At 45.0% G+C, this 27690-nt stretch overlaps 1 protein-coding gene across 9 annotated transcripts in view; it reads right to left on the bottom strand.

Moving 5' to 3' along the window:
- Positions 1-27690, bottom strand: part of Rgl (Ral guanine nucleotide dissociation stimulator-like) — a 147428-nt gene that overhangs the window by 37832 nt on the left and 81906 nt on the right. For 6 of the 9 annotated variants that reach the window (XM_071689516.1, XM_071689508.1, XM_071689507.1 and 3 more), the window contains one exon: positions 162-266. In XM_071689516.1, the coding sequence (XP_071545617.1) occupies positions 162-266 (105 nt within the window). Of the gene's footprint in view, positions 1-161; positions 267-9783; positions 9936-11133; positions 11291-17532; positions 17745-26584; positions 26716-27690 lie in introns of those variants that run through there. The other 3 variants (XM_071689512.1, XM_071689511.1, XM_071689510.1) reach the window with 3 other exon arrangements.

Below are 27690 nucleotides of genomic sequence, written 5' to 3'. Positions count from 1 at the left end.
ACCCTATCTTCTTAACACGTCAACAACTTAATTCTGGTTCTCCAATAATTGTGTCTGTTGTTCATGACTTATTCTTCCTCTCCCTTCCTGGAGGATGACACTCAAAGATGTCCCTTCCCTAAGACCATCTCTGTGTCCAGACAAAATCCAGGATTGGTTACCTGTGTTATACTCCTTGAGGGGTGGTGGTAGCGGACCTTCTTCAAGTACACGGTGTAGATGGCGCCTTCGCATTTTTCCTCGCCCCATAGTCGCCACGTCGGCGCCTGGAAAGAAGAACAAGGAACTCAGTGGTATAAAGACACGAATGAAATTGTAGAGATGTAAATGCCTTTCAAACCTTCCACAAAATGTTATTGTCAAATCTGTTCCTCTGAGGATGACTACCCAGACCATGAGTATGACAACTCAACACCAAAAGTACAATGACAATCCGTTGAGTACAATGATCAAAACCATAGTAATCAAGGGTTAAATCATCGTCTTATAGCGGTTAGGTTTGTTGTACTCAAGAGGTTAAAATCAAATTACATTGATATGAAAAAACCATCAAGTAAATACATATAGAAAATGAAAAAATCATACAACTAATCATATTCTCACGATGCAAGATCTCGTCCATCAATTTCATAAGACGCACAAGTAGGGGTGATGAACGCACCCACGTACCACGAACATATTACTACTGAATGGAAAACCTGGAAGGGCGGTACCTGTGTCTGCTGCCTGGACCACTTCTATAAACCACCTGAGGACATCTCCTGCCATGCATTTAGTGACGTATATGAAACAAGAACAAAATAATGTTGATTCCAGCATTCTTGCTGCAAAGGCATGAGGCGAATGCCTTGTGTGGACTAAAATTAAGAATGCAGGGAGAATTTTCGTCGAGTAGCTAGCCATCCAAGTCACGTGACAGTAATTCACATGCGGCTCAAACCAGTCCGTCAAGTAAGATCAAAGTGGAAGGGCAACACACACACACACACACACACACACACACACACGTGTTCTGTCAACTACGCACCAATGGCTACGAGCTGTACTTTACATGCTGATTGGCTAGCTGATGCCTCTCTCCCCCTCGCCCCCCCCCCCCCACCTTTTCCCTTCCATCCTTCCCCAGCGCCTCCCGCCCCTAACCAGTCTCGCCCCCCACAACCCCCCCCCACTCCCACCAGCCGTACCGGGGTCACAGGTCAAGGTAAGGAACCCCACCAAGTACCTTCCTTACCACACCTTGTCTATCACCAGCCTTACTAGGAAGCCAATACCTGCAACAACACACACACACACACACACACACACACACACACACACACACACACACACACACACTGATGCCGGCGGAATTCTGACCGTGACATGCTATTACAATTCATCAACATTCACGCAGATCATCCAAACACATAACGGGAATGCTACTACTGTAATCACCGCCAGCACCCGACACCAAGACCACCGAAGGGCTGGCTGGCAGGTCAAACCACCAGTCTGCCTTGATGTGGCTCATCTCCAAGGTTGGCTTCAGCTCGCTGCCTGCTAGCGGGCCCCCCCTTAAACCTGCCGAAGGCGCCGCAGACGGACGAGGAATTCGAGACAAGGGGACAGAAAGTAGGATGAAGTAGCAAACTGCAGTTTACAGACCCGTTCTAAATTCAGATTCGGTGTCCGGCCAATATATTCTCACAGAGGAAGCTTTTTCTTCCACGTAAATACTTACGGGGAGGAAGAGGTTAGACCAATGGTCCAAGGCTGTCTGGGAAGCCAGCTAGGCGGCGCGCGGCAGCGACAGGCTGTGTGGGTTGAGGCAGGTTGAGGCGTGGTTTGCGTACACCCCTGGCTGACCAACACCCACTATTATATAACAGGAGGATGCTACCCTCTCTCTCTCTCTCTCTCTCTCTCTCTCTCTCTCTCTCTCTCTCTCTCTCTACACAACCCAACCTGGACCATTCAAGTTTTCTGGTACCGTTACGAACGTCTCTGGCACCAGCTGCAGCTCTGGTGGAGTGAGTAGGAAACTTTTTCCTCGTTCACACTTCCCTACAGAATTTCCAGGGCAGTATACTCTCACCATTCTACGTAATGTTTCCTAGATTTTCTTTTTTCGTGCTGGCTGTTGAACCAGAGGAGCTTGTGTAGGGGTGTCTTCTGCTGTGCGATTCTGCCTCTACTACAAATGATGACCGCAAAATAACATAGGTCCTCAGGGCTCCTGTTATCTATCCTTCGCACGTACGACCAAGACAACCAACCTATAATTTTACGCTTGAATTTCTAGGACCGTCACGACAGGTCACCTCATTTTAGCTACATACAAATTCCCGCACGGCCATACCATGAACACGAAAACACAAAACAGGTTATTAAGCGGGAGCAAGAGGAGTGGGGGGGGGGGGGGCTGGAAATCCTCTTCTTTTGTATTATTACTTTCTAAAAACAGATGAAGGAATTGGGTGAGGATATTGGGTGAGGATATTTTCTCGAAGACCCAATCGACCTGAAAAAAAAAAAAGAATACCCAAGGGTCGTATCTTCGTTCTCATGGGTCACACAGCCGGGCTCAAGGGTCGTACAATCAACTTTCTAAGAAGAAAATAAATACAAAGCAACTGTGAGTGGGGAAAAAGTTAATTGAGGACATGTCACCCTTTCTCATCCTCTGGTCCAATCTTGGAGGCCAGCCAACGCACACACACTGTGCGATGCCACAGTTCTTTCGAAAACAACTGCGTTTCCTCAGTATAACTCTAATAAATACAATCATAAAGTAAATCTAAATCACTACTGGTGCAACGGTCTGTTGACGGGGCCCGGATGAAGGCAGGCGGTGTGGGAGGAGCGAGTCGTGTCTGTTTACCCCTTCAGCGCCACGGTACAATCATAAGGGTACGATGGTACGAACCTATATGCTCACAGGTTCGTACCATCACACCCTTATGGTACCACCCTTTAGAGCACAAGGGTACGAACTACTGGACAAGGCGGGTGGGACTTTGAGCGCGACGATAGAATACACGGGTGCGATTCGACCCTTGGGCGTGACAACCAAGCCTCTGGCCTGATCCTTAAGGATCGAGTGGAAAAAAAAAGAAAAACGCCTGGCCATCATGTCGAAGGATCGTACCGACATGGTGCTCACCTCTCTTACAACGACTCCATACTACTCCCATATATATATATATATATATATATATATATATATATATATATATATATATATATATATATATATATATATATAATAGGATTGGACTGTCGGAAAACACTGTCAGATGGCAAAACCAGATCATCTGATATCATCATCATCAGCAGCAGCAACAGGAGGCGACGATGTCACAAAGATATTCGATCCTACAGTCTGATCCCGAGGAGACACCCCAGCAGAAGGGTGAAACTATGATAAGCGTGGGAATGTCTTCCAGAGGTTTGATAAGGTCCACTGCCTTGTGCTGCCACGCCACAGCATCAACACTTTTTCCTCTTCCTCCTCCACCTCCTCCTCCTCCACCACCACCACAGTCGCCATGAAGCCACTTAAACCATTACACATGTTATATACCAAGCGTCCTCGGCCAAGGATGGTTTTACGCGTAAAGGTTACACTGGGAAAGGCTTATCTCTCCTGAAGTCTTTTTACTCCACTACAGTCTCTCTGTACTGGAATAACAACCCCTTGAGCATCACAACCCCTGGGTACGGTGGTGTAGACTGGTCAAGAAGGGCCAGGCTAACATACCAAAGGTCGGCATTGTCGTGCTCAAGGGGTTAAGCAATCCGTGTGTGGACAAACACCTCTCCACTTCATCTGTTAACCTAATGACTCCCAACCAACACAAGCAAAAGTTACTGGAACGAAAAAGTTGATATCAAAAGAGTATCACAACTTGCTACGTCTTAAAAAAAAGTACTTGAAATTAATGATATATAATACAAGGTTATGAAAAGGACTGAACGAAAAATAACATTTACAACAAGACAAAAATGTGATTTTACGTAACTCCGGCATCCAGCGCTTGCGGGGATAAAATCAGAGTATCAAAAGCTCTAATCATACTTTCTGTCTTAAGTACAACGAGGAAAGACAATGTAAGGACTTGCATCATTCACCCCGGGGTCAGCCGAACCGAGACGGGAGCTGGGGGCATCTTTGCCTCATCTGCCGAGACGTGACAACTACCTAAACCCTTGTGGTACATCGATACGACCCTTGGGCATGATGGCCTGCCCTTCGACCTGACCCTGTCTTTTAAAATACATTCGATTTACATTTATATCACAGTGACTAATGGTCAAGAGTTCAGAGATGAACGGGAGCAAGAACAGCTTACCTGACGCACCTGTAAAAATGTATGAATGCAGTACTGACTACCGCTTTGGCACAGGAAAGTGTCGAGAAACATTCGCCAAGGCAAGATGAAGATACACACTAACATAGTAAAACCTTGATGGCGTGAGTGACGCAGTGGTGAGGTAAGGGGGTATAAATTGGGAAGGAGAACATCCCAGAAATAGCCATGGAAAAGATATATATATATATATATATATATATATATATATATATATATATATATATATATATATATATATATATCAAAACATTTCAAATTTTAAGAGAAAGTATGGTAGATGCACGCACACTCAAATATCATGACTGACGGTGTCTTATTAGAATAACCTTCAGCGCTACATATTACAAGGTCAATGCAGGTTCCCAAAGAAAAGCAGCTATATTAGTGCCACTTGAGGAATACAACATCAAAACAGAACTGACCGCACCACACTGATCATGACATAACTGCAACGACCGCCAAGTTTCACAGACGACCACATTTATTAAGGCCATTCTGCTGCGAGGCTTCTACCTCGAGACGAATCAACGGGTTGGTCGGCAGCAAGTTGTTACAACCAGGGAGATAATGTTGTGGTACAAAGATTACGGAAAAAACTAAGTTGATGTTACACAATCAAGAAGCCAGTTACCATCATGTTTGTTTCGTACTTAAAAATCAATTACCCTCCACCCCTTGATACTACGCTATCAATCGATTTCGTTCCGAAATTTTACAGAGCGGATAAGGTATTTGCAACCTCTGATACCACTTTATGTACTTACTATGTTTTACTACCAATATTCAGTGTCTGCATTATATGATACACGTGAATCTTGGCAACATGTGTATGTGTGTGTGTGTGTGTGTGTGTGTGTGTGTGTGTGTGTGTGTGTAAGGGGGACACTGGAAATTAAGGTTTGTGGGAGTCAAGTGTTTCCACTTGGCCCGTCTTCCTTCCGGTGCGACGATATACTGTCTCAAATCCGACTCACAACCAACATTCTACTATACCAGTTCAAGTAAGGATAAGGTGTTCATGTTTAAAATCGCCATACCACGAACCCCTGAGAGCACGACGGTATGCTCCTTGAGCACGGCAGCGCGACCCTGAGCACGACGGAACCACCCTTGGGTATGAGGTCAGGCCCATCGCATCCAATGGATCGTAACGTCGTGCTCCAAAAAAAAAAAAAGTACCATCTTGCTAAAGGAACAAAAATCACCCAGGAAGAGCGAAGAGACGGGCAGATGAAATAGCCCGACAAAATACCCTACCCTCAAAGAAGCAAGGTCAGACTAAACCAACCCAACCATCCAGCTGTCTGGTGGCTGGCTCCGCTCCCGTGTCGACAATCCCAGCCTGGTTGGGGGAGGACGAGGCGCCGGTAGGGGTCATGCCAGCACCGCACACGCAACATGACTCCCCAACAATGTCCTCCAAACGATAGTTTTTGTCGTGGCCCATCTGCAGCGGAGGCCGCCTCCACCACCACGCCCTCCCCCTCCTTACACAACACTCCCGTCCTCTAATAACTGCACTGGTGGAGCACTACGCGTGTTGAGAGAGGTTTAGGCAAGGTCATTGACTGGGTATAATGTGGAACTGAAGCTAAAACTAAAAAAAAATTAGAGCATTTATTTCTAATGGTTATGAAATGCGTTTAAGACCGTGTTGAGTCATATTATTGTTGGAATGTTTTCGACAACTAATCAGTGGAAATCATGAAGTATGAATCGCATACTGTAAACCCCGTTGAAATTTACAATCAATAACTAACTTCCCAGTCAAACTATTTTTCCTGGTGGATCAAAATACAGCAGAGAAGAGATCCAGAAGACGAAGTCACATACATCTGCAACTGCTTCTTAAACCGTAGAAAAAACCCACTGGAGTATTTTGTGATCTACCTGACGTCTTGTTCAAGGCTCACAACTTTGTTTCTACGGGATCAATAAAACGGGATGACGAGAATCCCAGTCAAGGCCCGCAGTCGGTTCTGCTCTGGACTACTATCACCCACCCACCAGGGTCGTCAACTGGGTAAGCAGCTTCTACCGCTCAAAACAAAAGAGCAGCAACCTCCGTCCGACCAACATGTCTTGCGGCGCATGCGCTAACTGTGCGTGAGTATGGTTGAGGTGGTGATGACGATATTGTATCACGATTACATCTCGTGTAAGCTATCGACGTGTTCCAGCTTCAGCGATGTGTCAACATGTTTGTCACGGCGATCGCCTGCGGTCCCGCTTGTTTGAGTCAGTGAAATACGAGAATTCGTAAATGAGTTAAGACCCTTCCTTAGGGAGAGAGAGAGAGAGAGAGAGAGAGAGAGAGAGAGAGAGAGAGACTGCAACAGTCCAAATATCGAACATGACATAAAACCTGGTCTAGGGGCAAAAGCGAAAGTAACCAGGGGCGAAATTTCAGTTCTCAAACGTATCACAAGTTTCGTGGATCGAGATCAATTCAGTCACAACAATACTGAGAATCTATCTCATAGTCTAACTTCTTTTCACCCGAGATGACCATGACTGGGTCATGCTTTGCCTGTGGCATGTCGATCATTGTAAGAAAATAATCACTGCCCAGTTCAGTCAACACTCAGGGCAGAGAGATGTGAACTGACGATAAACAGGCCATGATGATCCTCAACGAAACAAGTTCTCTGTTGCTAAATGAAGGGTTACCACTCACTTGGCTTCGTTCAACTCTCCCACAACGTCAACATCCCGCTTAAGGTAACAATACTGTCTCAATAAATCAAGCGAATTTTCCCTTCAAATCAGCTGCGGTTCAGTAGCCACAGCTGCCATACCCAGCCGCTTGGATAACACAATGACAAACATTGTTAATTCACAAAGAAAACATTATCCATTTCCTGCAATCCCAGCTGTACGGTCCAGGAAGTATGCATAACGCTAGCATTGTACACTAGGCATCCATCCACGCTCCGGCCGTCTGCTCTCTCACTAACCGGAAAATACTAGAACTGTCATGCGATACAAGCCTGGTCGCTGCTAAGGACAGCCTAGGTCCAGGATAACGGTATATCACACACTACCATCCCTTCGACTTGGGGAAAAAAGATGTCCAGTCAGCATACTGCTTACGACTTCATCCCTCTGAGCATGGCGGTACGAACCTTCAGCACGCCCCTTGAGCACGACGGTACGACCTCTGGAATGATGGCCTGGCTATTGACCTTGTAAAAGGTATAACTAAACGAGGTAAATGACCCTTTATACCCCCTCCATGGAAACCTCTATCACCCACCGTGCCCTCCCCTTCCCCCTCCCCCCTAAAAAAAAGGACAACCTAACCTGACTACCATGAACTACCGAGGACACTCGATCATGGTAACAAATGGCCCCTCCCAAGCGTCAGCTGAGAGTGGAGGCAGATCAATACAGGATTTGCGTGGAAAGGGGAGTGGCAATTTCCAGTGGGGCTCGGTAGCATATGGCCAGCACTGGACAGATAATGACGCCAACCTCTCTGTCATTCTGTGATAAGCATAAACATAACAACGCGCATATATCCATGTTTTGTGACCAGCATAACTAAACATAACACCACGCACATGTCACGTGTTTTGCATTACTAAACATTAGACAAAGACACCCTAGACAAACGCAATTTTGTGTAACACGAGTGCCCAAAGAATGATGCCATCACCAGGTCCTAGCGAATGTATACACGAAGCTCCTCGCGCACTGCTGATAAACACGTAATAAAACTGACTTAGCTTCTCCTATCCCATACATACAAAACTAGCCTCGTCAATCACGCACCTACTCATATCCTAGCCATGCACACTTTGTCTTTATGGTCTAATTCCCTCTTGTCTTTGATAACTATGCACACCTCTAAAGCCTTCTCTGCTAAGTCAGTTTTTACTTCACAAAGGAGACATGGGACCACCTAAGCTTACGGGTTACCCTAACCAAAGTCGTCAGACCCAGTGGTGGGTACAGTACCACTCGAGAAGGAGGCTGAGATAAGGCGGTCCTCTTCAGCTAAGGTGAGGTCACGGAAGCCGAAGATAATGACATATCTTGCGGGAAGACGTTCGAATGCGCATGTTGTTCCTTTATTCATCACGGGAATCCGTGGAACATCTCGGGTATGTAACCAGGCGAAGCAAAACGAACGTCAAAGTAACTTTGGGTATGGAGATGTGCAAGTCTACTCAAGATAAAGGCTGATATCATGATGGTGTATAGGGGATTCGAGCTACTTTAAAAGTCTTATGCTAGAGGTTGATGAAGAAAACCTGGTTTTCCTTCGCTCTAAAAACAAATGACACTTAAAAGTTGACACAAATTCTAACTTCTATATTCGAAAGGAATCAATATACAATATATATAAACATGCTTTGGTCTAACTTGTGTACAGCTTCCCAAAACATTTCCTTTACCATATACCTAACATGCGATACTATCTCTTCGTAAACAGTTTACCTCAATTCTATTGACGTGCACCACTTTTTTTTTTCAGATTCCTGTGCCTTATGCCTCGCAAGGTAAAAATAATCGCACAGAGACCTTCTTTCGCTGTCTCAGCTTGCCCTTGCACTCACATTGGATTTCATCAACCATTTACCAGACCAACTTTGGAGTTTGTCTTGGAGAACGTGCAAGCTGATGCGATCACCGTCGTTTTCTTTATCTCTCTCATGACCATGGCATCATTTGCAACTATGCTCAAGTAAAAGTCCCTGTCCATCAGGGAAGTCATTCACTTTAAACCAGGAGAGGCAGTGCACTGGCCTTAACGAAGTTTATTCGAAAATAAGATCCGCATTTTGAATACTTACATACTAGTGTTCGATAGGGGGAAGATATACATGTCCCAGTACTTGAGGTGAACCAAAAAAAAGAAAAAAAAAAAGTGGGATGGATGGCCTCCGTGACTCTACAATGGCTCCAGGGGGCAGAATAAACTAGGGGAGAGTCTAGCCTATTGACATCTGGGGCTTGACGACGTATGGCTGACAGTGTTTACACTACAGGTCCATCCAACGATGTTTTATACGTTGGACAAGGACGTCCTCGTCTCACAGGGTGTAAAATTTACCATACTGTTTACAAGATGGAGCGAGCGTGTAAAACTTGATTAACCAAACAATGAGTAAAAACTTAATAAAATTATTAAGAAATATATACTAGTGTTTCAGTTGTGTACAATGTCTTGGCTAACTCTTTTCTACTTATACACCACAAACAGGGATTAAATGACAGAAAGAATACTGTCGAAAGCTACCAAAATCACGTCACTATGTGACACTCAATAAACATTCCATTCAGACTACAAACACGAAATCAATTATTTACCGGGACATGTGAATCAACATGCCGGGCATAATTTCGGTATGACTTTACCTTCACAAGAGACTAACACTGTGGAGATCTCTAGCATAGGGCGTTCTTATCACCCACCACTCACCTTGTAGTTAACTGCCCCGAATCTCCAGCCTGTTATGTGCACCATCTGCGGCTCCTCCAGTGAACTTCAGGCCACTTCTCAATATCACTATTATCTCATTTTCTTCTCTACAACTACACGTCACTTCACAAAATTGTCTTTTAATAATATTCCTGGGAACGATGAAAAACAATAAGTACACGGTGATAAGGTACTGACTTGCACCATGATAGTATGGTAAATGTACACTTCACACAAGGTTAGGCAGACGAGAAATCTGACCTTTTTATCAAAGTTTACCACGTGGGCCAGAATTTCAATGTTCGTGGCAGGCTGTTTACTGTGACAAGCTACACTAGTTTCAAAGTCTTATTCTATAACTGGATTTCTTATCTGTTCCTAAGTGATAAGAAAACTGGCATAATCGACCCTCCTCACCGTCCTGTTACACAAGTTATAACAGTACACACCACTCTTAACAACTTAAGCAAAACAACACGACCCCTGGGTTCATATGATGGCAGTGTGGGCCTGAAATCTGACCTGACCAGTAAATGTAAGGTGCGAAAGTAAGGTAACTCTCAAATGTGGGAAGCAATTTGAACATATACAACGATACTCAAGAAGGGTGAATCTTACCTGGTTTCATACCAGGTGTAAAATCTTTAATGCCTTTGCACGTGGCCATAATCAAAAAAAGGACAGGATCTTGGGAAGGCAATGTTATAGCTATCGTCATAAACTCGATACCTACAACGTCAACAATGGCTGCAGGCCCACAACCGAAACACAACACCACTGTAGATCAACCCCCGGCCACTCCTGGTAACATTAGACTGTATTCAATTGCCACTCAGTAGTCCTGTCCTAACTCTTGACAAGCTTAAATAGTATCAAGGATATAAGAACTGCCACGGATTATCATATGCACCACACCATCTGGTCCGAGGTCAGAAACTTCGGAGTAAAACATCAAATCGTGAAGAGGTGACCTTCAATTATTCAAGTACTTAGACTGCCACATTTAAGGTTGTAATATCACTGCCGTGCAATCACTTGTTAACTAATACAAAACGTAAATTCGACACTTTTTGTTTTAAAGAAAAAAATCGTGACTGATGAACAACGTGTAACTGAAAGTAATAAGCGTGCTTCTGGCAATACGATGAACTATTACTAACACACGTGTGTTTTCACAGCTGTGTCTGGTGGTGTTGAGCCCAGCTACTGTGTTACAGATCGACCTGCAGGCTCAAGTGCAAAGTTCACGCTAGCTGCTACTTCGTGTCACACGCCCTAAACTATTCTTTCTAAAAATCGCCACGGTAATTTCTTCCATATATTCACCAACAATGCACTGCGATCCTTTACCGAGTATACTTCACAAACACTGTCACGTTAGACTCGACGAAAGTGTGTGCGCGTCTTCCTGCGCGAGGTTAAGCTGACGGTATGCGTCCCGTACCCCGGCGCTGAGCCAACTGAGGGGAGGGATTGGTCCTGCGGCGAGCTAGCAGCTCGGCGGGGGTCCCCCACTACAGCTGGCGAGGGGAGTCACCGCCGCCACACGAATCGTAACAACTAAAGAAAATGTTGCTCCTTTCTACGTCACTCAGCATCACAACAGCCCAGGCGAGGATGTGACTCATCGCTTCCACACACACACTCTTGATTATTCATCAGGTTCTAGGTAAAACAATCCCATTAAAGCGTTCACAGCACCATACTTTTTAAAACCATTATCTTAAGATGTCTCCTATTGTTGATAGTATCCAAATACTTTATTTTCGCAGTTGCAATGCAGGGAAGGTCAATGACACGCAAGAGCCCATCAGCAGAGGTGTGTGTGTGTATGGTGGCAGGATAAGCGGTAGTAAATCTACTGTGGAAGGAGCAGTTGTTACTCACTCACCAGCAGAGAGCATTCTTTAACCCCTCCAGCACAACGGTACGATGGCCTGGCCTCTGATCTGACCCTCAAGGGTCGTAAGGTCGAGCTCAAGAGGCCGAAACACAGTGCTAGATGGTCTAATACCCGCCTCCACCTGCACACGATGAGTGAATCATGACTTTATTGACCACCGGGTGGTGGTGACCAGACTAGGAGGGATGGGGGAGGGGGGGGGGCAATAGGGACTGGTGACTTGTGGCGGGTGTGAAGCGAGGCGACCGTGATCTAGCATACATCAGCTGTACAAACACTTGTCACACCTGTCGCAATAATGTTTACTTGCCACGCTCCTGAGCCCTTGAATCCCGACTTGAGTCTACTCACTGACGACACCAGGGTCAAAGACGGCCCGACAATCCTAATATGTCATTATAAGTCAATAATAAAGTATATGGTAATCAAACGAGTCTGCCGCTCTGTCGCATGAAGCCTAGTCATTCATTCCGCCAGAGCACCATTGCTGACATACACTGACCGTGGCGCCGAAGCCTAAATATATCAACTATTCAAAGAGCTTATTCTTTATATATATATATATATATATATATATATATATATATATATATATATATATATATATATATATATATATATATATCATCGCCTGAAAGATGTCTCCACAGGCGGCGAGGACATGATACGGGCTGGTCGGTTCATCGTGAGGTCTGAGCCAGCTATCCTACCCCGGCTGTGCTACTGGTGACAACAATAACGTCGCTCGGACGAAGGGTAGGTGTCACTCCGCCCACCATTAGACTACTCCTTTACTCCATCCGACCATGACTCTCTCTCCCACGCACACACACACGCCACGCCCGACTACCACCCTCTCTGAGACAAACCATTTCCCCCGTTCGCCATCCCATTTTCTACTCTTATACCCACCCGTCAGTCACTACTCCAACCACCTTCTCTCTCTCTCTCTCTCTCTCTCTCTCTCTCTCTCTCTCTCTCTCTCTCTCTCTCTCTATCTATATATATATATATATATATATATATATATATATATATATATATATAGATAGATAGATAGATAGATATATTATGTGTACACAAAGGTGTAACACATTTCTCAACGCAAATATACCCCTGTGAAATAAGTTTAAATGAAGGTAAACCTGACGTGTTTCGTACCTTCTGTATATACAAAAGACAAGACCCCTGATACTCGTACCAAAACATCCAAGTATGTGATAATATTCGCTGCCTCTTGAGAAGCTCTTATTCTCGTGCATATGAAGAATACTGGCATTGCTTGCATCTTCAACATGTTCATATTAATAACCTTCACGAAATGTTAACGCGCCTGAATAATTCTCTTTCCTCAGAAATATGAAACTAAAGTAATGACGGCCCAATATTCCAACCTTCCCAATTAGCTTAACGAACGGTGTGTAGACTATTACCATGCACTATCCCCTGACACACAGATGGGTCAGACGTTCTTCTTTTCAAACTCGAACGGATCTTGGGATACTCACCGCATCAATTCACTTCATGTCCCTCTCACTGGCGACCGTAACCTCCAGCACCGCGTCAATTCATTTCCGTAGCATCATCACACTTCAAACTGTTTCTACGACCCCCCTCCCCCCCCTTCTACCTTACGCCCCCCCCACCATTTCGCCTCAATATCATTGACCTTACGGAGTGGAGAGATGTGTGAATTCGAACCCTGAAGGCTATATCACTATATTTACTTAGCAAGTACCCTCAAGAAGAGAAGAAAAAAAAAAACAACCTTGGGAAACGCTTTTCTTGTTCTCTGTTGGCAGCTCGCATTTGGCATGACTTTTGGGTCTGCCTCGGCGGTAGGAACACCGCTCACAAACCTATCAGAAAAGCGTCTACCATAACTGCTCCCGGATTGCATCATTCGTTACGTCTACGCTACTTCGTCGTCTAGGGCAAGAGAGACGAAACCCCCCAAAAATATCCATCCGTGTCATCGTTCAACTCTTACCAGCCAGCCTGCACCAGCCTGTCGCCATCCGGTCTACAAACGACAACCGGTCGCATATCGTCTGCGATATTGCACTCAACTCCCACCACTCAACAAGATCTAACGAGCTGACAATCCATCCACAACGGGTTCACTACGCGGTCTACAGTGAAGATGTCCACCAAATTATATTCCCTTCTAAATCCTAGGAGAGAGAGAGAGAGAGAGAGAGAGAGAGAGAGAGAGAGAGAGAGAGAGAGAGAGAGAGAGAGAGAGAGAGAGAGAGAATATCTTTAAGTCTACGACAGACGACTGTGCACTTTGGCATCATGAACCCTACACCACACATCCCGTCACCATCCAGTGTATAAAAGCCAACATTACGTCTAAAACAGAAGTCTACAGTCATTCTGTCTACAGCAAGCAACCGTCAACTTTCAGCATACAATAACCAAAGACACACTTCAACCTACAACAAACATTACAACCTGTCTCATTTCAGTCTCTAACAAGACCCAAGGCGCCTCTCAGCCAACATGAAAACGATTTCAGTCTTCAGCTTATAACACCGAGCCCGTCACCAGCATTCGGCTTGCATATATCGCCATCTCAGCATGTGTTGCAATATGCTGAAGGCGCTCCATCGTCAGCCTCCAGGTCCGCTCAAGCTGCATTAGCTGTCTCAGCTGTAACTAAGGGACGTGTGACTGTCGACGTCAGCTGTCTTGCACCATCTACTTCGTCAACGAGAACTTTAGCTGGGCTCACGCTTTTAGCTGGGTATACTCTGGCTGGGCACACACTTTAGCTGGGTATATACTAGCTGGACACACCAACTACACCAAACTCCTTAAGCTGGGTACACTCTCTTAAGCTACGAAAACTATAACTTTAGCTGGGCAAACACACTAGCTGGAACACACTACAGCTGGGCACAGTCTTTAGCCGAGCAAGCACACTCTAGCTGGGCAGACACCCTATAGCTGAACAAGCGCTTCAGCTGGGCAAGCAGCACTGGTTAGAACACACTGAGGCTGGGCAAACACGCTGTAGCTGGGTCCACTCCACCATCCACGTGCTGGTGGGTACTGGGTATAGAAAGGGCTCCAATAATCCAATCACAGCTGATTCCCTTACGACTATAGCATATGGCGTGTGTTACCAACATGCACTGTGTTTGTGTGTGCGTGTGTGTGTGTGTGTGTGTGTGTGTGTGTGTGTGTGTGTGTGTGTGTGTGTGTGTGTGGAATATGATGAGAGAATTTAACATGTGGGGAGCCGTCTTTTGATATGCATGAGAGAGAGAGAGAGAGAGAGAGAGAGAGAGAGAGAGAGAGAGAGAGAGAGAGCGTAGGGGTGGGTGTATGGTTAAGGTAACGGAGACAAAGGGATTCGCGTGGCTTGCAATCCCCTAGCGAGAGCGGCATCTCTCTCCACCCCTCACACACACACACACACACACACACACACACACACACACACACACACACACACACACGATGTTATCCCTCCCTACATACCCAGCAAAACATGGGATCTTACCAACCTCCTCATCGCTACCCTCTGTACCCTAACCCCCAGTCTCCACTCGCCCTGCCTTTCTCCTCGAAATCATCTCCAGCCCACACAGATCTAGTTTCACTTCCCTTCATTAGTAACGAGAATACAATCAGAAAACGGACTGTCGTAATGAAGGAGGGTCTGTGCCAAGCAAAGACCTGGGCAATGTATCCTCACCGACACGACAGCTTGCACTGCTCCCACACCTCACCCTCCCTCTGGCTGCCCACGAACTCATTCCCACGTCATATCACTGATAAGATGCTCGTGTATTATAGATAAACAGGAGCACCTGAATATTCGTCCTCTCTCCACCCCTTATTTCCTTTTTTTTCATTCTTTAAGAAACAAAAGTACAGCCAAGAATACCACAACACATATTTGTAAACATGCCGACATAGCAGAGGTTGAAGCCTTCATTTCAGCAACATTAAGAAACACTCGGGGCGTTTCGGAAGAGAAACACAAGAGTTCGTTTACATAATACGTATACAGAAAATTCTAACAGTAACCACTGCAAGGTCTCAAACGCAGAATCCTTCACACAATTTACGTTTCACCACACTTTAATCCTTGAGCACGACGGGACGACCCTTGAGCACGACGGGACGTCCCTTGAACACGACGGGACTACCCTTGAGCACGACGGGACGTCCCTTAAGCACGACGGGACGTCCCTTGAGCACGACGGGACGTCCCTTGAGCACGACCCTTGAGTACGACGAGACGACCCTTGAACACGGTGGTATATCCCTTAAGCACTAAAAGCCGACTCTTGGGTCAGATGCCCTGATCTTTCACCTGACTGTAGATCGAGTCAGGTCAAAGGGGAAGGTCAGGGGTCGTCCCGCCGCCGTGCTAAAGGTTACTACCCTCGTGGTTAGTGGTTGTTCAGCTTACAAAAAAACAAAAGTCCTCAATCATACATCTTTTACCACTTTTGCACTCCCTTGTATATAAGAAAGTTTACTTGGAGTTTACACAATATAGAGTTTACATGGGATGTGGATACTACAAGACTTATTGCCTACCTATATAGACTTTCAAGATAATTAAGGAGGATCAAATTCTGAGAAAACCTGGAAAAAAAAAAGATATTAGTCATGTTTGTTACCACATCCAAGGGACCGTATATTTCTGTGCAAGATGACTGGAGTGATAACACGATGGGTCACTTGGATATTGTGACCCCTAAGGAAAGTATGGGACGCGAGGATATTGCGACACTTGAAGAATGTAAAGATAAGATAGATGTGGAAAGATTCGAGGAATGCAAAGATAACGTAAATACTGAAAGATAATCCATTCACACAGCAAAGCCTAGTTTCAAGCAGGTATGGCCGATTTCAAAATTCTATTGTCACTGGAGGAATCAGAACCCATCCACATTATGGGGAGGTGCCTCCACCAGGCATGTTTACGTACGTATGTACGTGTGTGTGTGTGTGTGTGTGTGTGTGTGTGAAGGCGGCAGCCAGGCGGGGGATGGCACCAGTGCTGGTGTGGCCCGGGATCTAGTTACACACCGCCCACTCTACCGTCACAACTTATCTCTCCCCCGCTGTGTGCTGACTACCCCTACACCATAACACACACCACCTGACTACACCATAACACACACCACCTGACTACACCATAACACACACCACTTGACTACACCCTAATACAACCGGTGCTACACGATAACACACATCACCCGAATACAACATAACACAATCACTTCAACAACCGTAACATATTTTTGTATATTTGCAAGAATACAAAGGTAAAAGACGGGGTAACACGAGTGTAAAACCATCTCGCCCTAACACACACACATACAGGGTAATCACACACACACACACACACACACACACACACACAAACACAAACACACACACACACACACACACAAACACAAACAACACACAAACACAAGATGGTGCTACAACACCATACTGTACAACTCTCACTCTGTACTGTACAAAATAATGTCATTACACTACTCACGCAAAACCATACAACACATAACAATACCGATACATTATACAAAAACCACAGCATACTACAGTGCAGCACAATACAAAAGTACACCACCACCACCATAACCAAAACATGCTTATCAAAATCTTGTACCTTACATGCACTCCACCACTTGTATCATGCGTGAGTGTCCATACACATCAGTAGCGGATAAATAAACATGCCTCAATTATCCCGCCACCTCCCAGCACCCACAGGACGAATGGCTGTGGTGTGGGTGTCTAACTACACCGGTAGCAAAGGGAACACTTTTAAGAGGTCTCACTCATCCTACACCTCACACCTTAGTACTCACTGGACGATGGATGTGTTGACTGGGGGTAAAGCTGGCGGTGCTGTTCAGTAGATAGTGGTGGTAACGGGACACCAGCAATGCCCCAGCCGCGAATATATGCACCAATAACCTCACCCTTCCCTCGATGATCACCATGTTATCCCGTTAATGGTGAGGCACACAAACCCATGCCCACCAAGCCTTCGAGGGACAAACTTCTGGCAGGGCCGAAATGGCAGATATAAATGGCTGTATTGACGTCCTAAATGTCTTTCGTATATCAACCTTGCACTCGATAACGAACGAGTCCCGGAGGAACGTTAATCTGGCCGGAATAAGATGACATAAACCGGCAGTATTACCGTCTAAATGTCTTCCAAAACTAATATTAATACACCCACGGTCGGCGCAGAGCGGGAGTGAGTGAACACGGTGACAGGGTGGAGACACAACTGATGGAGAGCTGGCAATGATGATTCAATACCAGGGGTAATGTTGGCCCAACGCCATACCACTTACACGACGTCTTTCCTCTCCACCCATCCCGAGCAAGGACGTTACGAGCTCGAGGATCGTACCGTCGTGCTCAGCAGCTTGTATCGAATGGATACATAATTCCTTACTGCTAAACCCGTGAGAACTATCTTTGAAAATATCTGAAAAAAAGTGGAGAAAAGTTATTATGACATGAAGAAAAAGGGTGAAGACGAAGTACACTGAGTTACACATCAAACTACACTTGTCGAGGAAAACCATAGTTCTTTGCACGGATAACCTTATATATTCACTCAAAAGCCAAGGCAAAAACATAGACCATCGTTCGATCTCATTGAAACCCCCAAACAGAAAGCCAAAGCTGTTGTAACAAGCAAGAACAGCGAACTAAAACCGCTGAAATTAGAGACCGGCGCGCGGGTGTGAGAAAGCAGTTTATCCAAGATGCTCATATGATGACGTCGTGACACGTACAACAGCCGTCATGTCCGCGCGCGGAAACGGTTATCCGGTAAGCAAGGCTTCTACCGGACGCGGTGCTCCGGTTCCCCTAAATCCCGGGCTGAACGCTATACTCTTCCTCACACTTTGAACCACTATCTTGGAAACATTAAAACTACTTGTTTCATTTTGAAAAAAAAAAGTCAAAAAAGTACTTTTGTATGTTCTCTCCGATGGTAAATATTTACCGATATATAGGTATTTACCGATATATAGGGGGCCAAGTGAAGATATTCCCTCAAAGGCCCAGTCCTCTGCTCTTAACGCCACCTCGCTAACGCGGGAAATGGCGAATATGTATGAACGAAAGAAAAAGAATATGTCAGTCTGAAGACACAGGTACGGAAAGACGAAAACGAAGACTGCCTCTTGGTTAGTCTTGCTTTCAGATCGTTTCTTCTTTCCTTCTTTCGTTTATCTGTAAGTCAAGGTCTGGCCTCACTGAGGATCTCTGTGATTGGGAGTTGTATAAAAATAGAAAATAAACAAACAAAATGTTCGCATTCTTATGTCATTCAGGATGATGGAACCTGAGTCAAAATGAATTCTAAAAGCTTGTTGTTTTTACTAAACTTGATTAACATCTAAAACAAAATCCTTTAATTCCTTATTTCAAACGCTATGTCGAGAATTTTCAAGTTCAAAAGTAAAACGTGTGAGCGGATGCTGCCTGTCTTCCTCTGTCCCTGGCGCTAAATCGCAAACGCGGGAAACGGCGATGAAACATGAGGTAGGGGGGGAGGAAATGTAACCACAAGGCCACTCAAACATTATGCAATTATTCACTGTGCGACCTTGGAACTTTTATGTTCTCGCCACAGCGTTACTAAGTAATGGTTGTCAAGTACGTTTATAAACAGAGACCAGTAATCTAACGGGTTATCCTATGAAGAGACAACTAAAAAAACGTAAAATCCAATCCAGCAAGGACATCAATTTCACCCATGAACAGTTAAAAGGTGACATTTACAAAACAAAATGGTCAAAACAACGAAGTAAACATATGACAGTTATAAAAGAAAATGTAGTGGGGAAAGAAAATGCATAAGTTGGCAGATAAACACAGTTCCCGTCATGCTTTGTCTAGGCGGCTGCGAGAGGCGGGATCTCAATGCTAGCGCGGGAAACCAGTGTGGGGAACAGACGTCTGGCGCCATTCCAAAACATCCACGTTAAGGCCGAAATTCCTATACTTTGAGGAAAGGGTATACGACTACAGCTGCTCCTCGGAGGCAGAATGGTTATCACCCTTTCATGCCACTTTGTAAGTTTCCCGTGAGAAGTCGTCAGCGTTCTTATAGCTTCTATGGTGCGACCGTTGAGCATGACGGCACAACTAGAGTAAGATAGCCTAGCCGAGTAGCGCAAGGAAAAATAGACAGAAAGGGCCACACTTGTTCACAGCCTATGAGGGTAAAGTCATGGGGGGCCAGGCCATCATACTGTCGGGTTCAAAGGGTTAAGAACACTCCCTTCAATAATGTTCAATATATACAACCTTGAGGCCACACATGGATAAACTTCATTCCTATGAAATCTAAGGAGTTTTTCGCATCGAGACACTGAGTAGTAACATAAGGCAAGACGAGTGACATCTATTTGGTGTCCTCGGCTGAATACAGACCAGTCGCTGAGGCTACTGAAGAAGACATGCCACGAGCACAGATGGATGGCATGATCAAGGACTGACAGAAGACATGATGTTCTAAGACGAGTTTATCTGCTCGGGGGGGTCAGTAACGGTATCATTGATTAACAGTCTTGAGAGAAGGGTTCCTTGTGCTTTAACCTTTAGGTCTTGTGGCTGTCTTAATGGAAGGCGTGTCTTGAAATAACGGAGCCTTGTATGGACGTGGCAGTGTCCACATAGAGTGTTTATAAGTCGTATCTTTGCGTGGCTCTCAAAAACAGCAACGACTACATAGTCGGATGTGCCAGCCGGCATCTGTGGTCGAAAAAGCGTCCGACCAGCCGCGCGCTGAGTGAGGTTGCGAGGTTATGGGTTGTAACTAACCCCGCTGCTGCCACCGCCACCCCGCTACACCACTTAACCTTACTTAAGATATAACAGGCTGGTTAACGAGACCACGAGAGGCCTTCCCCTTACATCAGGGTTGCCCCTTCGCCCGGAGGAGTCGATCATGTCTGCCAGTCTTGTGTGTGTTTGTAATCAACTAGACGAACTGTACGGGGAGGGCGATATACAATATTGGGGGCCACCATCTCTTGAACTTTTTTTTTCCTCGTAATATTCAACGTCTTAAATTTCTGTATGCAATCCTCTTTCACAGCCTCATTATTCAGTTTATGTTATTCAGCCCCCCCTTATACTATAAAAGTACTTTTTTACATCTTTTCCAAAAAGTTTCTTACCTTACGTTTTGTCCCCTGAATGTTCTATCCTTACTTTCCCCCCCCCCAAAAAAAAAAATGCCCAGTGTAAGTCATCAAGCTGTTTAAAAAAAAAAAAAAGTAAGTGCAGTGGTCATGTAACACATATCCTTCCTATTCTCTGTTCCATGATGGACAAACTTCAGGTCTTTCAACCTTTCCCTGCAACTCAGCTCTTGACTCAGATACCATCTCTGTTGCCCTGCTCTGGACATCTTGAATTAGTTCTTTGCGCTTCTGTGAGCACGGTGGAATATCTTGAGAAATATATATTCTAGTTTGGGGCTTAATGTTAGATGTGTGTTATTTCCATTTGTGTGTTACAGGAAAAAGAGTTTTCCGCCAGCGTTGCCACGTCTTTTAACCCCGCGTTTGTTTACCATGTCTTACTCCTGTGTGTATGTACACACGCACGCACGGACAAACACAGCAGCCAAAGCTGTGTGTCCGTGTTATTAACCACTTGTAATCAATCACTGTATGGGGAGGGAATCTTACAACTCGCTGGGGCCCCAGATCCTTAGCCTAACTATATTACACACAATATTTCTCATACATCTGGATTCGGTTTGTACTAACTTTTTGCACGTGCAGTTTATACCATTCACCATCCACACTTATCCCGTAAAAGTACTTTTTTTTACATTATTCTTAAGTTGCTTGCTTATTTTCATGCTATGTCCTCTAGTTGTTCTATGCCAACATCCTTCCACTAACTGTTCACTGTCTACGTGTTAATCAGGATTAAACAAAGCTTCAAGGTTGTGATGTGGACATCTCTCATTCTTATGTGACTGCTATATGTTTGTTACGGCGAGGCACTTTTACACTAGTGTTGCCCCGTCTCTTAACCTTGTGTACATGTCCTACGTCTACTATGTATGAACACACACACACACACACACACACACCAGGCGTATGTGTGTGTGTGTGTGTGTGTGTGTGTGTGTGTGTGTGTGTGTGTGTGTGTGTGAAAACTCATCAACCAGGACTGAAAGGAAGGAAACCTGGGTTGGATGTGGGCCAACTGCCACGCCCCAGGATTCGAACCCGTGCGGGTCCCACCCGGTCCTGGGCCTTGCTGATTCATGTGGTCATTAATGCTAACCACAGCACCACTGAGGTGCGCGCGCGCGCGCGCGCGTGTGTATGTGTGTGTGTGTGTGTGTGATCATTCTTAGATTATCGGAGTCGATTAATCAAAAAATAAATAGATAAATAAATAAAGGCAAATATTCTCACTTACAAAAGCGTCGGTCCGCCAAGCATCTCACAGTCACTTTGGAGAATAAACCTCAAATTCGCTGGTGTGGGGGTGTGTGAGGGGGGGTTGTGGATTGGCGGGAGGGAGAGGTTTAGATATACCCAAATAAGTTCTGGGTAATGGCAGTTAGAGCCGGGAGTGGCGGACGGGAGGGGGAACACTATTTATCGGGTACGTTCCCAGGGAGAGGAGGAGGCCCCCCCCCTCCCCCCACGCGTGGTCATGCACTTCCGGTGCCTCGGCACTCTCGCCAGACACCACCAACACAACTACCACTACTACTACTACTACTACCACGATCATTCATACAACCACAACCCCCAACAACCATCCCCAAACGAGTTCGAGTCCTGGGCACAGCAGTCGGCCCATACCCAGCCCAGGGTGTTAAATCCTCCCCTCAGGTCTGGTCCGTCATAACCCTCAATTTCCTAAACCAGTTTTGATGATGTCGATGGAGAACAGTTCTACTGACTGATGCAGACTGAGCAACCACACGACGTGTGGACCAAAGCAGGAAACCTCTTAAGAGATTGAAAAAAAATAATAGACCTTTTTAGTATCACGAGTTATTGATAAAAAGGCGTTAGGTACAGGCCATGAATCTCTCAATGATGACAGTATATGAAAGTTGTAAAAGATGTATAATACAATGCAGGAGATGAGGCTCCTACTAATGCAGAACTTCCTCCCCGTAGAGAACACACAAGTTAATTACCCCCGTACTGTACAAACAGGTTAATCAACCCCGCATAAGTACAAACAGGTTAATTATCCCCATACTGTACAAACAGGTTAATTATCCCACTACAGTATAAGCATGTTAATTATCCCCCTACAGTATAAACAGGTTAATTATCCCCCTACAGTACAAACAGGTTAATTATCCCCCCCACAGTGCAAACAGGTTAATTAACCCCGTACTGTGCAAACATTAATTACCCTCATACAGTACAAATTAATCACCCCCATACAGTACAAACAAGTTAATTACCCACGTACATTACAAACAGGTTAATTATCCCCTACAGTACAAACAAGTTCATTATTCCCGTACTGTGCAAACAGATCAATTACTCCCGTACAGTACAAACAAGTTAATGACCAACGTACTTTACAAACAAGTTAATTACCCACGTGCAGTACAAACAGGTTAATTACCCCCGTTACTGAACAAACAGGTAATTAAAAAAAAAAAAAAAAGGGAAGAAAATCGACAACTGTGCCGCCAGCTCTGGAGCGCAAACCAGTACGCAACAGGAGGGCGGAGTCCGCGCACTGATGCCGCCCCACGGTGCTTGGGACCGCGCAGCCGCGCCTCCCCTGGCGTCGCCTCTCTCTCTCTCTCTCTCTCCCCCCCCCCCCCCCCCGGGGGTTTAGAAACTTCCTACTACACCGCGCGACGTCACCACAACCCTTGTGACATATAACCCTGGACAATCAAGACCCCCTCACCCTTAAACTGAAGGCTCCTGACGGAGGCAAAATGAAGCGAGAACAGCAAGACGACCTCCCTCTCCCCACACATGTTACCACCACGAGTGTATATGATTTGTATAATTCTAATATATATATATCCCTGGGGATAGGAGAGAAAGAATAATTCCCACGTATTCCCTGCGTGTCGTTTTTTTTTTTTTTTTAATTTTCCAAAAGAAGGAACAGAGAAGGGGGCCAGGTGAGGATATTTCCTCAAAGGCCCAGTCCTCTGTTCTTGACGCTACCTCGCTATTGCGGGAAATGGCGAATAGTATGATATATATATATATATATATATATATATATATATATATATATATATATATATATATATATATATATATATATATGTGTGTGTGTGTGTGTGTGTGTGTGTGTGCATAACGAAACCTCATGTATGTTTAATCGACTGTTGACCACATGATAAGTGCACCGCTGGATTTTACACTTGGTGACATTGTTAGCTATTGTGCAAAAGAAAATGGGACGTGAACACGGAAGGAAAGTTAAGGACAAGAGAGATAACAGTATGTGTCTATCAGCACACAGCAATGAAGGCATTACAAAGAGAAAAATGACCTAGTTTTGTCACTCCTTGTCTTTGAGAACGATGGCCTGGCCTTTGGTGAGGCCGTTAAAGGCTAGGTCAATGGCTAGACAGTTATAGCAAAGGTTCGTAAAGCTGTGCTCACGTAGTCAAGTACGAGGATGGGTCCAGGGTTGCCAACCTTGGTGAACAAGCTGGGTACACCCTCCTCCCAGCACCACGGACCACAACAGACACGAGAAACTACATTACAACCCTGCATGATGGAGTTAATAACATATAAAAACCTTTACTCCACTGTGAATGATGGAGTTAGTAACATACAGAAACCTTTACTCCACTGTGAATGATGGAGTTAGTAACATACAGAAACCTTTACTCCACTGTGAATGATGGAGTTAGTAACATACAGAAACCTTTACTCCACTGTGAATGATGGAGTTAGTAACATATAGAAACCTTTCCTCCACTGTGAATGATGGAGTTAATAACATATAGAAACCTTTACTCCACTGTGAATGATGGAGTTAGTAACATACAGAAACCTTTACTCCACTGTGAATGATGGAGTTAGTAACATATAGAAACCTTTACTCCACTGTGAATGATGGAGTTGATAACATACAGAAACCTTTACTCCACTGTGAATGATGGAGTTAATAACATAAAGAAATCTTTACTCTATAGTTTACCTGATAAATGATGGAAAAGATAACATCTGTAATCAGAGAGAGAGAGAGAGAGAGAGAGAGAGAGAGAGAGAGAGAGAGAGAGAGAGAGAGAGAGAGAGGGGGGGGGGTTAATAGATTACATCTATAAACAGTTTCCTCTAGAGAAAGGTCAATAGATAACATCTACAAACAACTTCCTCTAGAGAGAGAGCGTAAGGTCAATAACCATCAATAAACAGTTTCCTCGAGAGAGAGAGAGAGAGAGAGAGAGAGAGAGAGAGAGAGAGAGAGAGAGAGAGAGAGAGAGAGAGAGAGAGAGAGAGGTTCTCTTTACAGTTATCATGCCTGATATCCTTACCACAAACATTAGGTCATGAGCTAGATAACGAGGCTTGACATGGGCTATCGAACACCATCCCTGATGCCTTCCCGATATACTAGGCAGGAAGGTGGAAAACATCTAAGTAAGACACACTATACAGGCACGCTACGGAGTTCCATTCTACAACACCGGGACTAGTACATGCTCCCACGACTACAACATCTACAGGGTGTAAAACAAACCTCGAAAGTGTTAGAAAATTCAAGAGATTTCATTTCTGCAAATGCACTCAAAAGTATATAAACAAAAAAATCCCAAATCATACAGTCATACGCTTATTTCCACACCACACAGCTCAGAGCAACTGTCCTCACTTTAACATTAACAAGCGATAGCATCTTGTTCTATAATATCAGAAGATTTCTAAAAGTATATCTACTGAGAGAGAAAAGTGTTACGTACTCCCAAATCATGTGGCAAAGATCATATGTGGTAGAAAGGTAATCTTGAGTGAACGTAAGTGAAGGATTACTTTTTCAAAATCACTGGTGAACACACATATATCCATACAGTTTCATAACCTGAAGAACATAATTACATACAAAGCAGTGACGCATCAACATCCAGAATCAAAAAAGGACAAATAGCAAGGTAGAAATACACTTAAGAACACCAAGTCTTCCACTTCTAAACCCGTGTGTTTACCTTGTATCTTGAGGTCTTCCACACACTGTCTTAACCTCCTTTGCTACAGTAAAGGCAATTCCTCTCATTACTCACCCACAACGCTGTTATCTCTCAACAGTACCCCCCTCACAATGACCGTCCTCTACCGGCACCACACCAAAGCACTCACCTGGAAAAGAAAGCGACACAAGTTAATGTCTCTGGAACGAACACACACACACACACACACACACACACACACACACACACACACACACACACACACACAAGCTTCGACTCATCGAAGACTTACTACACACAGGCTTCGTCTCATCGAAGAATTGTAATTCGACTCGTAAGACAATGACAGAATACCCTGGACACACAGGGTATTTACCTATAAGCAATATCTGGACTTAAAGCATTATTCATCTATTTTTCGCATCATCAAGGTCTTGGTATTTTCCACTTTCCACTGCCATCAGCTCTTTATTGAACTGCGAGGCTCTCTGTGTCGTCTCCTTGGCTCTGAGTCCTATGAACGCGACGGTAAGGTCCTCATGCCTTTGACTTGCTAGGTGACGGTCAGGTCAAAGACCATCCCATCATACCCAAGGGTCGTACCGTCGTCTTCAGGCGGTTGATAAGCAAGTCAGAGAAAACTACTGTTTCGTTTCTGGTCATTTTCGATCGTCACTTCACCGAGTCGCGCACAGTCACACTTCTTGGTCGCTAACCTCTTCGAAAGGCGACCTCCTGATGGCGTCCCTTCTCTGAAGAAGCACCACCATGGCGACGGGAGAGGGAGGAACCTGATGGAGGAGCGTCGACACCCAGACGGGCACTGACCCGAGCCCTCCCTTCGGGGAATAACAAGCCAGGAGATAACAGTGATAACGGCACCCACCGCTGATAAAGGTGGATGTAACGAGTGCCACCCCGTTGGCTGACACCTGTTGTCACCAGATAACCTGTGTCTCGTCTACACAACGGGGAATTCACAGAGCACTTCTGTTGGTTCCTCCCCCGTTCGCCAGACACCAGAAGAAAAGACGATCCTCAACAGACAACAGGTTATCTCGTTTATCTCTGTTTCCCCCCTGTTTACCACAGAACAACAGTGGAAGCCTTCAACAAGCACCCTCATGTACTCATTCAGCCTACTCCCTCAACTTTCCTATTTCTGAGGTTCCTTGTTAGGTGAGGATGGTCCACAGCGGTCTGCGCCTCGCGTCTGCAATGATCGTCTTTCATCGGTGAGCAGAAGCCATGCAGAAGAAATATGCCTACTATGGGAGTTAAGTTCTGACACACGTATACCCCAGCCTTACTCGGCCCCACGTCTCGTCCTAGAACAGTGGTCGACACGAGGCAAGACCAGGTAAAGTATTGTTGATGGCAACAACCTGGAAATCTAAGATCTTTTCTTCATTTCCACGCAGCAGATTCATGGTCCAACTGTTTGAAAAAAAAGTGTGTATTGTTTCTATACGCACACTCATACATACATGCATACATACATACATAATTACATACATACATACATACATACATACATCATACATTATAGTCCACTAACTTTCCTTCCTGGGTCGGGACACCAGAGAAGGGAAGAGTGAAAGTGACCGAGGCAGAAGACAAAGGTAAATGTGTTTGTGTGTGTGTGTGTGAGAGAGAGAGAGAGAGAGAGAGAGAGAGAGAGAGAGAGAGAGAGAGAGAGAGAGAGAGAGAGAGAGAGAGAGAGAGAGAGTAAAGGTAAACGAGTGGAAGGGAAAAAAGGCAGAACGCTGAATGAAGGGTACATAAGGAGAAAAGGTCGGCGTAGAGTATGTGAGGATTCTGG

Source organism: Panulirus ornatus, chromosome 47, assembly GCF_036320965.1.
Source record: "Panulirus ornatus isolate Po-2019 chromosome 47, ASM3632096v1, whole genome shotgun sequence".
Taxonomy (NCBI): Eukaryota; Metazoa; Arthropoda; class Malacostraca; order Decapoda; family Palinuridae; genus Panulirus; species Panulirus ornatus.
The sequence above is the reverse complement of the archived record's forward strand: the minus strand, read 5'-3'. Positions and strand labels throughout refer to the sequence as shown.